The sequence below is a fragment of the Filicampus tigris genome, chromosome 2 (genome assembly GCF_054856515.1).
Source record: "Filicampus tigris isolate MCC_2025a chromosome 2, RoL_Ftig_1.0, whole genome shotgun sequence".
Taxonomy (NCBI): Eukaryota; Metazoa; Chordata; class Actinopteri; order Syngnathiformes; family Syngnathidae; genus Filicampus; species Filicampus tigris.
In genome coordinates, this window is record NC_141218.1 from 34,238,315 (window position 1) to 34,255,040 (window position 16,726).

Sequence of the window (16,726 nt, forward strand, 5' to 3'; positions counted from 1 at the left end):
ACACGTACACACATATACAGTAAAGAGCAAAAATGCCTTCACTACATGACATACGGTTCTAGACAAAATTACACATTCAGACGTATATACACTGAAAAAATTATGCAACAGCTGTAGTTAAAAAATACATAAATATTTTAAATGTTAAATGTTTATTCCTTTCTAATTTATATTTAGGGTTCATCTTTTTTTTTTTACTTTGATGTAATGCAAAGCACCAAATGTAATCGTTTCATTTGGACCAAATATTTTTTTCTTAGATTGAGTGTGATTTGGTGCATGCGCAGTATTTAAAAGTTTCGGCGAAAATTCCCCGACCTTGCTGACCACTGCCATTACAGATTTGGACTCGAGCAAGCATCGATAATATTTTGATGAACGTACGCAACTTGATAACATCACGCTTAGTTTAGTTATTTTTGTTTTTAACCATGTAACTGTCCCTGACTGGGCATCATTTTCAGCCCTCGATTCCAACGCACGGAAACAATATCGTCCAGTCACGGTGAAAGCAGGCAGCTACACTACCTGGATGGGATTGAGTTCTTATGAAGCATTTTTTTTAATGCAGTTTTAAAAATCTTCTTCAAGTAATTTTAGAAGGCTATATTTTATTTCTGTACTTAGTTTTAAATGTCTTTAGATCTCTTTTTTTTAAATACATTTAAATGTTATACTTGTAATTATGCGCTGTATCCACCTTATTCCTGAGGGCTTTCATGGAGAAACGATTATGTGCGCGACTTCCTGGAAGACGCTTCCATTAAGAATTTTGGTATTTCCTACAGTGGGTTTAATTTCACGGCGCGGTTTATTTGAATGTCCCCCCCCCCCCTTCTCTAAATGATCATAAAGCCCCGTTGCAATGAAAATGTCTTGCACGGCTTGGGAGCTAGTTGCGCTGTTGGCGGTTGTACGAAAAAGCAGAATATGTTGAATCTGTGACTACAAGAGCAATGTTTTGAACTGGCACCCCAGATGAGAAGAGAGTGTTGCGACAATCGCTACAGTTTCTAGCACCCACCCAGGGATGAGGAATTATTCTTCATTTGAAAATACCACCTCAACGTTGCACCTGTGCTCTTTTTCATTTTGTGGACAAAGAGCAACATGGGCACTAAACTTGGGGCTAATGTGTTTGTTGCATTGAAGACAAGATTTGTTGAAGTACATCAAGAATATCAGATATGGTTTGAAAGTGTGCAGGAGACACAACACTTAGGCAACCTCTGAAATTATTAGAAGGATCGCGACAATATTTGGGATTCTATGGACAATTTTTGTCAGTAAGCTGTACTTGAGCGCCAATGGAGAGGAAGACGTTACGTTCATAATATTCTACTATTGGGGCCGATCGTTCTAACATTTGCAGCGGTTGAGGTTGACATAAGTAGAGATGATCGCATACATTTTGGTGAAGATTGAAGATTGGTGAAGTTTTATGACATTGAGCCATGTGAAGTTTGTTTACATGAAGTTGGGTGGTGACCTCGTTTCCTGACAAATTTTAAAAAATGGCTGGAATAAGCATGGCCGGAAGTGGATTTTAGTCCGGCCCACTAATCGGCCCTCATGCGTTTGACGTGGTAGCGAGGCGGCCAAATTACATCTCAGCCAACTCGGTGAAAGGCTTTTTTCTACTCCCGCGTCGGCGCGAGCGACAACTGCCGCATTGATTCACGTGACCGACTCATTGTGCTGTTGGCGACAGGTCTGCGACACATGCCACGCACACATCAGGAATTGTTGCTGCTCTGATCGGTCCATTATGTCACATGTTGCGATGACATACAGTTTCCCACAGAGGAGAGAGAGGATGCAGCACGCAGCTCGTTGCTGCTGCAAAAGCAAACTAGTCTAGTCACCTCGGTCCCTTTATGGTTGTAGCAGGCACGATATCCATTGTTGTCGCTGTCTTTTTGAAGAGACGGCCCCCGACACGAACGCAACTATTTCAAAACAACTTGTGTCCGGGAGTATATTAAGCTGCGCGCAGCACTCAAGTATGACGCTGCCACATCAAAGTGTAGTTCATGCACTTCTTCTGGCATCTTCTACTTCTGGAAATACGCCGTAGCAAACCTGCTGTGTATAGTGGTTTGCTGGTATGCTTTTTTGAAGCGTGTCCACAGCGGGTTCAAATAGTAAATTAGCCAGCTAATGATCCGTAACAGGCTTCTGCCGTTAGCATCCCTCCCACGGCGGCGTCAATCACGGACACTTTTTTTTTTGGGGGGGGGGGGGCGTAACGGGGCGGGTGCCGACAATGTTTATGAATATGGCCGGAGGGTCGCGGCTAGAAGGGTACGCAGGTCAAGGCTGGAGGGTCGCGGCCGGACCGGCAAAAAAGGGTCAAGTCACCAGCTCTGGTTCTAAATAATTAATCTAATTTACAGTAGGTTGATTGAACACTTTAAATTGTCCCTATAAGTGTGATCGTGACTATAAATATGTGACTTTGTGTGCCCTGCGATTGGCTGGCGGCCAGTTCAGGGTGTACTACGGCCAAAGACGGCTGGGATAGGCTCCAGCACGCCCACAACCCACGTGCGGATAAAGCGGTTCAGATAACGGATGGATAGATGATAATTGAAAATTAGGGCAACCAAAAACAATGGATTTGTTTTGCCTTAATAAATAACATTACTTGAAGGTGAAACTTTCAGATTACACCAATTAAATATTTTTCAACTGCTCAAAGCCTAACTATTGACTGTGACAGATTACTTAAATATTTTACTAAAATATATATAAATTCAATCTTGTGTTTTCTTTTTTCACTTCTTTAATTTCAGGGACACAATAAAAATCCAATGTAAAGTTATACAAAAATTCTGCATTTACAAAACTAGCTGACCACTCGAAAATGCAACACTAATTTGTTTTGCATTTAATGAACAGGTGTAGCTAATCTTTTGAGCAACATTGGTGTACATGTATTCATTCATACAGAAATAAATAACTAATGTAGATGAGATTGACAAATCAAGAGACGTCAGTGGAATTCACACACACACACGCACGCACACAAACACACACCAACAAACATGTTACAATAAGAACATTTTCAAGGCCTGTCTCACAATGCAATTACACAATTTAACTGGATAACGTGAATAATTGATCTCACAGAGACAATGTAGCTTCAATACTATTGCTTTCAGAATGAAAAGCGCAGACCCAATCGGTAACAATAACTGCTCTCAGAACCACAGGGCCATCTGTACAAGATGGATGTAAACATGCAACTTGTAATCATACTCAAGTGTTAACTTCTACAATCAGGATATTGACTGCAGATTTTGACTTGATGAAGACATACATTATGTGAGCTACCTGAGCCACAACCATTGTGCTGTGCAACATCATAAGCAGTCACATATTGGTCAAATGTCAATTATCGGTTTTGTGAGATCAGTTATCCAGAGAAACTAAAGTAAATGAAGTAATAGTGTTTAGTGACAACGTCTAATCATAGTACGCAAACTGTACATAAATTAAATGAATGCAAGTAGAACGGATCTAACAGCTGTAGTTGGAACTGTTGATTAACGCATTTATTTATTCATCATACTACTTTTAAGCGCTCAAACAGATTTGTGTTTTTACTATACATATATACATAACATATACATATGTTGAGTTTTATGGCTGAGTAATGTTGAGCTGTATATGGAAGCATTACACAATATAACGTAGTTAAGATTCATATGGGAAGGTGGGTGTCAAATAATGTGTTCTGAAGGCATGACAGGCTGCAGGTTATCAGTGTAAAATGTAGCAACATGATGATTTTCAGACTCAAATTCCTCCTGTCAAGCAAAACGTACGCTCATTGAATCATCTTCGTGGGCATTTACAACGATCTAAAGGTTTGTCCCTGAGGACCAATCCTCAAAAACGTTTAAAAATACATTTTCTGTCTATGTTTCAAGAATGACGTACATTCCTCAACACTGTGCTTGCTGCCGGCTTGTTTCCATGGGAAAAGCATACATTTGTTTCCCACCAACAAAAAGATGTGGGTATTAAGAAGTATTTCGCTGAAATATTGTCCAAATGTTTGAAAAAGAACAACTTTGAAATGAGCATTACTTTTGTCTTATATTCGGGCCAGCACTGTGGTAGCTACTGCAAGAGTGCTGAAAGTATCCGAGGCCTCTAGGCCTGGATTTGGGGCTTGTCTAGGATCAGGGCAGGGTTGTGCTGCGAGGTGCTGTGAGGACAGAGAATCAGGATGGAGACTAACCTTTCTTCCGGAGTCCTTGTTGCCACACTCCCCTTTATCGTACCACCATTTGTTTTTCAGTTTGTCTAAGACGGCTTGCTCATTGAGTTTCAACACCGCTAGGTTTACTGGGATTCTTCCAACCACAAAGAAATAACATAAATAACATATTATACCATGTTATTTTATGTTATTGATTCAGAACAATGGCAAAATACATTCTCACATTAATGCTTGAGCTGGGCCATGGTTAAAGAAAGGAGAAAGTATCACATCACGCACATGCACACGCGCACACACCCACGCCCACAGAAATACAGATGGCATCAGAAACATCAATTAGGAATCAAACTTTGGAATCAAAGTGATATGCATTAATACTCCATCTAGCTTCTTGTGCTTGCTCCCTAAGTCAGTAGATGTGTATTACTATATCACTTTGGGTAACCGGCACACTGCACACCATCCCTTGTGCTTGAACCCAAGCGTTTTGGAATCAAGACAAACGTTGTACTAAACTTGCAGATGCAGCGCATTGTCACTTGCTCTTTTTTTTCTGCCGGACTGGTATCGCAGTGAGGGCCTGCCGGTTACCCCCCTCCCCATACACCCGCCGGCAGGTTACCCGCATGGTTTATCAAACTGGCTCTGACCTTGGAGTCCCCGCCCCCGCTGCCGCACTCTCCCTTGTCGTACCACCACTTGTTTTTCAATTTGTCCAAGAGGCCCTGCTCGTTCAGTTTTAACACTGCCAGGTTTACAGGGTTTCTTGAAAATAATATAAAACGATAGCCATTAGGAGACACTCTAGGCGACAGATATAACGAAGTAAGAATCATGGTGGTGGTGAATATGACAACACTGACGTATGTGCTAATTGAAACTCCTGCATAGAGCTACTGATATGAAGCAGGAGCCCCGGCTTTAAGATGCACATGTTTGGCACATGTACAGTATGTTAGTTGTACATCTGCAGTGGGCTGAAATGCTGGATGCCCATAAAACAATCGTGTCAGGTTTTACCAAGCAGCGGCCTCAGAGGGAGACGCAGCAGACACTATAAATGGAGATGTCTTGGATGCGGAAGTCTGTCTACAGATGGCAATTTCCTTTCAGTGACGACAGCATACAGATCGCTATGGTAACTGACGTCTCAACCGCCTCCTCGCGAATTCAAGCTCACGGTTCAGTTAGCAGCAAAGTCGGAGGCCTTCGAAAGATTTTTGCACACTTTGTTGTCGACTTAGACAAACAAAACGCTGGAGAAAATGATGTGTGATGATGTTTTGAACATCCATCGTCATCCTCATTCAAATCATCTCCTCTGTGGCTGCACCCTCCCTCTGGCGAGTGAGTGTGTGTATTTCCTATAGCTGACGGCTGCCCACAAAGACACTCCGCATTCACAAATCAAAGAAAGGAAGAATCTGCAATCAGACTTTGATTGTGATGTGAACATTTGCCATATTTTCCTGTAAAATTGCTGTCAAATCAGCTCGCAATGCAGCTCGATTTTTTTATTTTTTTTCCGATACCATTCTTCCTTTCTAACTGGATGCGGGAAAGTCTTTATTCGCAACCGTATGTTGTACAGAACAGCTGTAGGGAACACAGGTACGATATCCTCTGAGCTGGTAAAACCTTTGAATTCTTTCTCAGCCTAGCTCTCAGACAGAAAGAAAGAAGTCAAAGCGCATGAAACATGGATGGTCAGGAAGTTAGTTAGTTTGGTCACTCGGTTGAAGACCATCTGATGTCGATTCGGGGAGGTGAGATGGGATTAACAGGCAGGCAGAGAGGCATGTCGGTGGCAGGAGATCATACGTGTTTAAAATGTATGACAGGACAAAATACAAAATAGATATCGTCAGCAGGAGCAGTCTGCGCTTTCTGTAAAAACAAGAGTTACGTCATCTGGGCAACAACATGATCATGTTTATACAGCTCTCCAATAGGGATGGGCATTTGATTACATATCAGTCACTAATGATAATTTGTTGTTGTTTTTTCCAATATTATATGAATGAGATTGGAAAATCTCTCTTTCAATGTTTTTTTTTTGGCCATAATTGAGGCCTGCGTGCATGCACGTAAAGTCCCTACAGTGGACCATGATGATGTTTTTCAGGCCGCACACAAGTTGAGACTGAATCAACCGCACTTGTGCTGATTGCAGCTCAATAGTGCACCGCATTTTGACTCGGCCGATTCAAGATACCATAAATCAACAACAATCACAATTCATTGATTATACCCATCCCTACATTCCCCCAAAATGCATGCGTCTCAATATTTCCTCTTTCTCTGAAAAACAAAGAGCTCATTTGTGTTGTTTTTCAGATAAATAGAAAATAATACATACATTTCAAATCGCAGTACACTGATGACAGTGCATGATTTTAAAAACACATTTGTTGTCCATTGTCCAGAAAACATCAACTAAAATTTAGAAATTCAAATAATGTATATTGCTTATGCGTGGTATTAACAATCTGTTAGAGGCACCTTGAAAGCGAAAAGATTAAACACCGCATAGAGAGAGAGCTTCTGGAGGTCCTCAGCAGATTTTCTACTCTACAGTATACCTCTAGATCAGGATGACATTATGACTTTGAAAAAGATTTCAACACTTGACTGCACTATTGAATCTAATTTTAGTCTAATTTAAAAGATACTTTGATTGAACCACTGGAAACATTTCTTGTCAGTTTTATCTGACCTTTGGCTGTGAGTCAAGGTGGAAGCCCAAATGAATCCTCTGCAATTTCGAATGAAATCCCGCCATATGGCTCCTTTCATTAAAATGAACGAGCCTTATTAGTTCTGGATTACAGGCTTCAGATACCACCGGCTTCAGCTCTCCCTCTCTGCAGCGGCAGCAGAAGCATGAATGGTTGTTGATGTGATTCAAAATGGCAGCTGCTGCACTTGGACATCGATGGCAGAGAAGTGTTCAGTATACATTATCATTAGTTACATCAATTAACACACTTAATAGGGCACATATCCAATTTGGTTGACTCGACACTCACTAGCGTGAGCCCCGACTTAAGTGGGCAGGCGCCTGTGTGGGATGTGCTCCTCTTCACTGGCCTCCTGCTTTGAGGGCCTATCGGCTTGTGATGCCGTAAGATATACAGTGGACGAGTGTGGTTGCATTGAGAGGATAATTCATTATCAAAGCTACCAGAACTGCTCACATAAGGAAAAGGTTATGTGTAGTTTGATGAATAATAGGATTGGCCAACTACACTTAAGCAGGCGCTCACAAGGCAGAGTGTATTCAGTCATGAAGGCACAACAAACTGTGTTGAAAGAAATGATGGCCCTCAAAATAATGAAACAATGAACGCACAATCCTGTTATATTAATGCAACCAAAAAAACGAAACAAATCACGTGATGGAAAAATAAAAAGACATGCTTCAGCTCGTGCACAAACCTACATAAAAGCTTCCCTGAGCTTTTATGCAGCTTTGCTGCAGTATCTGTGTTTTACCTGAGAGGGGATCCCTTGGGAGTGGCAATGCCATAACCTTTGGAGTCCAGATTCCCTCCAACTTTCATAGTGTCACAGGGTTTCCTCTGCTCTATGTACTCATTCATGGTGGATTCCAGCAAGTAGGCATACTTTCCCTTGGATTTACGAACTCTTATGACGCCCTCGTCTGTGGTCTTGACGAACACAGATGGGTCGGCAGCCTTCATGTAGGACCACATCTTCTCAAACACAGCAATTTTTGATCTCTGATGGAAAAGATTAAACCAGTGTTAATCAGGAGAAGGATACAAAGAGGGTGAGACTAATTTTGACCTGGTTTATGGCATTAATCGATGTTGGGTCTTCTCTAATGTACATTAAAAAAAATTTAAGCACAGTCGCTGTAAAAAATACTGTTTATTGCGTTTTCCGTATTTCTATCGCAAAAAATATGATTAAAGTTCTACCGTCGTCAAACTGGGATGAATAGACAACTGTCACAAACAACCCACCTATCCATCCATTTTCTATGGTACTTATCCTCATTCGGGTCATGGGTATGATGAGAGGCACAGTGCACACAGGACTGCTCAGCAGCCAAACTTTATAGACCAAAACCCATTCCAACACATTCACATTCACACCTATGGACAATTTAAAGTCTTCTATTATCCTAACATGCATGTTTTTGGAACGAGAGGAAGTCGCGGTACCCAGAGAAAACCTCATTCACCAATATATACAGTACTGTAGGTGTAATTTAGCTACAAATTTAAGCATTGGATTTTTTTCCAGATGTTGAGGGGGAAATAGCCTAAATGTATTTCACTTTTTATATATTTTCATGAATCAAGACCTTCATTCCAAAGCGCAGTGTGAACATGTAGTGAACTGATAATACACCCACATTTCCCATTAATGTGGCTTTCTTTTATCTTGCAAGACTGCAAAAACCTTGTAGAGCAAGTTTCAGGCTAAGAACAAACCAAGATAAGAAAACCGCTGATGTCAGAAAGGGGTATTAACAATACTAAATAGCGTCAGTTGGAATGTTCTTCCAACTTGAGTGAATGAAAGCTATGTGTAATGTGAGCTAAAATCACACCAGTTTTGGAGAGAAGATACATGTGCTCTATATACTTCTTCCCCTACTGAGTCCCCCTTTTTAATAAGGCAACCAAGGCCATATCATCTGCAACCTTGAACAGACTAAACTTGTGCTGGGCCAATTGAAATTCATCAGTGTATGAGGAGAAAAGCAAGGGTGATAACATTGTCCCTTGTGGAGCACCCGTGTCAAGCGCAGTGATATCGGACCGGGAATCATTGACAAGGACCTGTTGAAAGCGGTCACAGAGGACATTTCTGACCAGATGTATGAGGCCGCCATTTACCCTTATGTCAATAAGCCTCTGCAAGCGAGTGTGAATCTGTATGGTATTAAAAGCAGAAATCAATTAAAAGGACCCCGGCATAGTGCGTGAGGACCTGAAGAAAATAGGTTGGATACATTTGAGTAAGCCTGTTTTGTATAATAGGCACGTTCGAAATACTGTAAAACGAAGGTTTGACATCTTGGGTTGAGTTCATCCTTTAATGTAACATCCAAACCACGAAAACCACAGACTTCCATCCATCCATCCATTATCCAATCCGCTTCTCCTCACAAGGGTCGCGGGCATGCTGGAGCCTATCCCAGCTGTCTTCGGGCAGTAGACGGGGGACATCCCGAATTGGTTGTCAGCCAGTCGCACGGCACACAGAGACAAACAAACATTCGCACTCACAGCTAGAGGCAATTTAGAGTCCCCAATTAACCTACCAAGCATGTTTTTGGAATGTGGGAGGAAACCGGAGTGTAGGGCTGTTCCATTGTGCTTAACAAGAATATCCCGATTATTTTCTCTCAAACCCGATTTTCCGATAACGATTTCTTGGTAAAATCCAAATAATGAAACATAAAGTATTTTGAATGTATTTTATTTAAACTTAATTTTTCTTTCTTGGAACTCAAAATGCCAGTGACTTAATACACAGAACATTCGCTTGGGATTAACAACATTTTACTTGTACGACAGACTTCAGATCTGTTATGATTTTTATTTTTTGCATTTTTGTGCAAACATACACTTTGTAGTGAATAAGATCCATTCTCACCCTGAAAAATTCTTTTGTTGAGCCTGCATCCAGTGTTCCATAGGCAATCTCTGTTTGTTTGGCCAAATCTTCAGCACTCTCTATAGGAGACACCATCCTCTCCACTGTCAGGAATGCAGCCAAGTTGGCAGTATAGGATGAGATAATGATGAGGGTGAAGAACCACCAGACGCCTCCAACAATGCGGCCAGACAGAGAGCTAAAACCAGAGGGGTGACATCATTGGGTGGTCAAAAGTCATCAATAAATGACATACAAGGGTTAAATATGCAGCATTTGTATTTTGTCATGAAGATTTAGAAGGTTGTTGAAGCCATTGTGATGACCTATATCACCTATATCACATCACACTCCTGCACCATGTCATAATTTTACCAGACTTGGACAGCTTAGCCACATATGTAAAGAATAGATAATCAATCTTACCATGACCTCTCATCCACCCGCCTCCTACACTGAGGCACATTTTATTTTTTCTGGAGATTGAACACATTTAAGTTTGACTTCTAAATATGAATACAAGACAACAAAAGAGCAAATGTTCAGTTATTTTTAGTATTTACATCTGGATCGGATGCGCACCTTAGAAATTCAAATTTTAAAGAGTACATCAACCCACACATATTTTTTCAAGAATATGTTCCAAGCGGGGCCTCTAGTGGAAACACTGCATTCTGATTAATATTGCGTTTTTGCAATACGAGTTAAGCAGCAAAATCCACCCCTTTTTAGCCATCTCAGGGGGCGGCCATTTTGTCATTTCTGTCGACGGAAAATGACTCAGCTACAGAAAACAGATCAACCGTGATTGGTCATTACCTGAGTAGGTGTGATGTTATTTTCAGTCGACAGAAATGGCAAAATGGTCGGCCCCAGAGATGGCTAAAAACGAGTGTATTAACTCCTATTCCACAAACGCAATATTTATCAGAATGCCGTGTTTCAATAGTGGGCCTGCTCGGAACATATTCTTGAAAAAAATATGTTTGGGTTGACTTCCGCTTTAAGTAACAAAATAGTATTGGAACACATATAGTCTTGAAATAGTTCAAAATGATTAAAACGTCATATTTCCTTGAAAGTCCAAAGTTTGGCATTATTCTTTTGTGAAATAAATAAAATATTATATTTTAAATATATGCTCTATAAGTTTGAAGTCTGGAGATTGATTTGGCCAATGTAAAACTTTCCATTCCTTCCACCCAGCGAGCACCTTTTTGTTTTTGGCAGTGTGTTTGGGATCATTATCTTGTTGGATGATGAAAAATCTCCCAATTAATTTGCATTTTTCTTTATATTGCTAAGCAACACGTTTCTGTAGAAAACCAAATTCATTTTTGCTGCTGCCATTATCTTGGTCACCAATGAAGATTCATTTGCCTGTTTTAGCAAAGGCCTAGTTAGTCCCAGCATTGTCTCGTCATGAGGACCGTCGCCTTTTTGACAAATGCTAGCCTGGCCTTCCCATGGTGCTTGAAAATGTGTGGTTTGCGTCTTCTAGTGTCTCTACAATTGTTCATGTTCATGACCTTCACTCCTGCCTTTTGGTGGTTTGTTGCTGATGTCATTAACAGTTGTTGTTTTCTCCACAGCTTTCAAAATGTTTCTACTAGTAATGGCTGTTGTTTTCTTTCGTCTAGCCATTTGACGTCTGTTGCTTAATATACCAGGAGTTTATCGCTTCGAGGCATTTCAAACTGTTGTTCACTGGCCCTGGCCAGTGTTTGCGCAATGGATCCAATTTATTTTGCAACCTCTCTCAGCGTTACATTTGCTTGTTTTTCATTCATAGACAACTCTCTGCTTTTCAGGTTGCTAACACCTCTACAAATGTTGTCTTCACAGGCAAAATAAAATAAAAATCAGAAACTGAGATTCCTTGATTTGAATCGAACCTCCTGGGTCAAATCCTTGCATTGCATCTACATCTCTCTATGAGCAGGCATCTTGAACAGCAGCTCCTGAATTTTTTTTATGTTCCACTTTGGTCCCGATCTTGTGCCACGGCACAGAGCAGCAGAGCAGGTGCAACCAAAGTGACACGAATCTGAAGCAAAACACTGATGCATGATTGCACCTTTGTGTCAGGCTAAACTAAGCCTCAACATTACTAAAGCAGAGATTAAGCAGGAAAAGAGTACGAGGCTAAAATGTAATCATTTTAGATGCTTTTTTGATGAGGACGAGATGATGAAAGAGCAGCCAGTGGAGACATAAAGACTATGGTCAGGCTTTGAAAAATTGCAACGTGGAGAATACGGCTCCCTCTGCACAGTGTGCGTGTGTGTGTGTGTGTGTGTGTCTGATTATATGGGGCATGTCCATCGTAGCTCTCTAGATTTCAACAATGAAAAACAACAACATTTAAATCAGTGAATCATCAGGGGTGCTCTATTTTCACTTCAATAGCCTGGAGATTATTGTTTCAAATCTCTGCAACTATATAAACCGGCGTAAATTCTGGCGTATCGAGGGCGTTTGGTTTGACGTGTGCCCAGCCCACCTGATAATTTGGTGGCTGAAAGTGGTCTAAACTTTATGCCTGCTGGAACCACGTCTAATTCTTGGTGCAGGGAGTGTAACGGGATTTTGGTGAATTTAATCGAGGTTCAGGCAGACAGTTTCTGAGCTCTCAACCATTTATAATACTATACCTCAAACCCTCTGAATCATTGCAATCAATTCATTGAACGCATTATTATAATAATAATCTTTATTACAAATTTTAAAAATCATCCCACTGGCCGCGACAAAGCTATGGAATGTGTGCACGGGTGGGGATGGGCAGTGGCACATGAATGTACGATCGGGGTGGAATGTGGTGTCAATTTGCCCACTTCAAAGATCTGTCATCATCGTTCACCTGTGCAGGTCTGCTTGCTCATTGTTATAAACATACAGTGCTTTGTGCACTTCAAATTCCTGCATGGACTGCAGCAAATCAGTTCTGTTTCTGCTATGTCAAGGACATGTGCGCCTCCCGCATGCTGATTTTAAAGGGAATGAGTTGAGCCGCTTCTATTGGCAGCGGATCAAGTCGGCTGTGTTCACACCCACGGCGCAAAAAGCCAGTTTTAAACAAGTTGCGCGAGTTCGCGAAAATACCAAAACAAAGTCTAGCTCACGCCCTTGCGCTCCAGATTTGCGCCAATCAACAAAATAGAGCCCTTTGTGTTTAATTTATAACATTTAATTTGAACAATTTTAGGCACCAAAGGAATGCTGGCAGTCATCGTATCAAAAGTGCAACGTCAATTACAAACATGGTTACTAGGTAAACTGAGAAATATTTGACTTTTGTAATGACACGCATAATTATTTGATCCCACAACAATAATCTCATCAAGATTGTACTATGTTGTTGCCAGTGAATGTCTATTATAAGAAGACAACATTCCTATGATTAATATAATGGGAGTACGAGCTCATATGAGCCAGGGGAGTCTGAAGAAGTGCTAAAATTCTTCTGCATAAGACACAGAGAATGCTTATCATTTTTGAGGTATGCAAAAAAACAAGTCGGGGAAGCGAGACCCAACAAGGGGCTGCCTTACTTGAGAGACAAACAGAGAGACAGACCGAGGGAGAAATGACAGAGATGAAAAGTAAACTCCTGCTGCTGCTGCGGCTGCTGCTGCCGGGCTCTGGAGATGCCAGTAAACAGCTGTCTAATCCTTCTCCTTCAATTGCCCTGTTTCTATCTTGTTCTTTCTTATGATCTTCCCTCCATCCACCCACAATTTCCGCTGTGCCCGCCTCTCCCTGTCTGCTCATGTGCTGGGGGGCTGACAGGGCTTAGTTGTGGTCCACACCTTGGCTCAGACACAGAGGCATTCAAGTGTGCACACACTCAGTCTCAGTTGGAGTGCGCTTGCAAGTAAGTCACTGCCAGAGAACAACCAGGTCACCATTTCCGTCGTGTGCGCGTGCGTGTGTGACAGTAGTCCTCCACGCTCAAAGAGGCGAGCACCTGGCACACCCGGGCCTGTTTGTTCCTTTTTGTTTCCTCCCCAAGCCTGGTCCGTGGAGCCTCTCTTGCTCTCATCAAACATTAGTGCAGCAGCAGCAGCAGCAGCAGCAGCAGCCTACCTAAGAGCCTTGGTAAACCTAAGCTGTCTCATTACTGGAAGGGAACACCTCCAAGTAGAACTGTAATTTCTTAGCCTTGTAACATCTATGATTAATCAATTATTCATTCCGCCTCCTCCTTTTTTTTTTTTTCATTTCATTTCATTTAATGACGAAAAGAAATGGTAATGGAAGAACAGTTCGGATGGTGTTTACGCGAACGCAGTTGTGGATGATAAAGGCTGGAATGATTAATTGATAAGTCATTTGGAACATTCAGCGGTAGTGAATTAGGATTGTTAAAAGGGGAATAAAAAAAGCGTCTTGCTGCACGCAAGTTATGATGGGAGCATTCTGGCCTCTAACTGCCAATAGGCCGTGTGCTGTAATAATGCTGTCGCTCTCGAGAGGCGCCGTTGGCTCACTATGAAGGAGCTGTGACTCTACTAAAAGGGCTTGATCCTTTCAATCTGACTGGATAATCCAAATGCCATGGCACCTATATAATTATGCAAATAAGGGGGAGCGTGTGGTAAAACGTTTCAGAATAAAGTCCAAATGATTTACGATTCACATATTTCATGCTTATCGCACGCCAAGGAATTTCCTCGTTTGTACGACATCCACTGAAATCTAAACTGTTGCGTTAGCAAATCAAAATTGTTGTTTTTGTTATTTTTACAGATAAATGCTATACATTTATACCCTTGACACTTGACTTTTAAAAGCTTGGGGACATACTTGTAGATGTGAAATCCAAGAATAGGTGGACTGGTTACCTTGAAGTCCAGCGCAATGGGAATTCGTTTGTGCGTTTGTACCTTGTGGAACTGGTGTGGACTGAAACTGAACTGCATGCTAAGAAGGTGGCCAAGCCTTTCTTCAACAGCAGGGTCGAGGTGTGTCACAAGAGTTCCAGGACTGGTGTCGACAAAAAATGCATTTCAAACCAAATGCCAACAAACAATTTTTCCTTCAGCTTGTGCCAGACGATCAACCAGCTAGAGTCTACATTTAGATCCTGCGCCATTTGCTCCATTTCCAGGAGTGCATGAGGGCGTGGCAGAGAAGGCTGGGGAATTGTGTTGCATTCCAGGCGGGTAACTTTGAAGAAAAAGTCATTTCAATTGGTTATTGTAGTTTGGATTTTGAGACACTGGTCCAGGAACATTTCTGACACTTTTCGGATGTGTGCGCTGTGTTTTTGTTCAACTGGAGTAGGAAGAGAACTAGCAAATTCTCGGGTCAGCCTCTTCCATCAGATATGGTAATAAGCATTGGCTAATAACTTTTGCAAGTGTACAGAAATATGCCACATTACAAACAGATGAGGAAGTACAGAGTTTGAAATGAGAAAGAAATACTATCTAAATACTAGATACTAGAAATACGATCTAATTGTAACATGGCTTTTTTGTTGTTTTTTGCTGTTGTGCAGTTTTGTTCCAGTGTTGCGGTTCGAAAAATCAGCAGACTCTGAAATGGCACAGCATGGTAGTTTGTTCAACACAATGCCTTTAGTGCTTAATGAAGTGAAGTTGCAGTTAATGAAGTTTTTCTCTCGTGTTGTTTCTTTGAGGAATGTAAGGGTACAATCTCTTGTAGTCGAGGCATTATTGGAAACAGTGAAATAAGAAGTGCGGAGTGGACAATAGTTAGCGAGTCGGCTGTTTAACTTGGCTATTGGCTTCTTGAGGGTTATTATATAATAGCCAAAACTACTGCAGCGCTTTTATCTTCAAGACCACACTCATTTGCAAACTTGAGCTAATAAGAGAAACGATGATTTCATAAACATCCCCTCCTCCTAGCATCTAAAGGTCAGCATTAGCATGCTACTGCATACAAAACAGAGTACGAAAATATTGCTTCCAGCATGCCACAGCTGCACCGAACGATGGTAACTGCCCTTTTTTTTCTTCAATTGTGAATCGCACAAATTATGTCAGAGATGGGCCGCGGCTGTTCAACTTTTCTGTTCACGAATGTTGTCTTCGGCTCATCGCACAAACCTGTATCTTCCGTACTGAAAAGCTGTGAGCGTGCCAAAAATATGACGGAACAAGAAAAACAATACTATGAATTAGTTCCTCGTTATATCAAATAATCACAAAATTGGAGATGTAACCGTACCATTGTAATTTCGTTCACAGGGAGAAAAGCCTGTATTGCTCTTCCAAGAACATCTCCTTACTGTTGCCATGGTAGCGCACTTTGAGCTCCAAACAGTGCAGCTGAGCTGAGAGTCTTTTGTGATCTAATTTTTCTGCTCCGCTCTCTGCAAGCCCAATAAGAGCAAGCATTCCCAATGTGCGATGGAATTGCCACTACGGTGGAAAAGTCTCATTAGGTCTCCTCTTAAATCAGTGGCTAACAGATGCACGATTGACTGATAAGCTATTAACATGCCATCACAGTTGATTGCAGCAAACCCCACTGCTGCCTTAAACCAGAGTGTGGCTGTGTTTTAAACGCAGATTAGACATAGTATACGTGTCTAAGGGGACGCCGTCTTTGTCTGTGTACAAAGTGTGAAAACCCCATTGAGAGCCCGTTGGGGTTTGTGCATCTCGTTTGTGTGCCGCACTGGCTTGTGGTTGTGAGTGTGCATGCGTGCTGATCACAAGTTTTCCTTCATGGGTTTCTTCAGATAAATAAAACACAAGTGATGCTGCGATTCCAAAATGAACTCTCCGTATGAATAAATCATTCCTCCCCCAATTGCTGTGACAGCAGCTCACAAATGCCACCATCATCCAACTCAGTGAAATGTAACTCGAGCTAACATGTTGT

General features: G+C 41.5%; 1 protein-coding gene across 5 annotated transcripts in view; it reads right to left on the reverse strand.

The window, feature by feature from the left end:
* The window catches only part of gria1a (glutamate receptor, ionotropic, AMPA 1a), a 94,338-nt gene that overhangs the window by 9,436 nt on the left and 68,176 nt on the right, over positions 1-16,726 (reverse strand). For 2 of the 5 annotated variants that reach the window (XM_086023769.1, XM_086023771.1), the window contains exons 12-14: positions 9,866-10,064; positions 7,727-7,974; positions 4,250-4,364 (exon numbers count right to left, since the gene is read on the reverse strand). In XM_086023769.1, the coding sequence (XP_085879895.1) occupies positions 4,250-4,364; positions 7,727-7,974; positions 9,866-10,064 (562 nt within the window). Of the gene's footprint in view, positions 1-4,249; positions 4,365-4,881; positions 4,997-7,726; positions 7,975-9,865; positions 10,065-16,726 lie in introns of all 5 variants that reach the window. The other 3 variants (XM_086023768.1, XM_086023770.1, XM_086023772.1) reach the window with 2 other exon arrangements.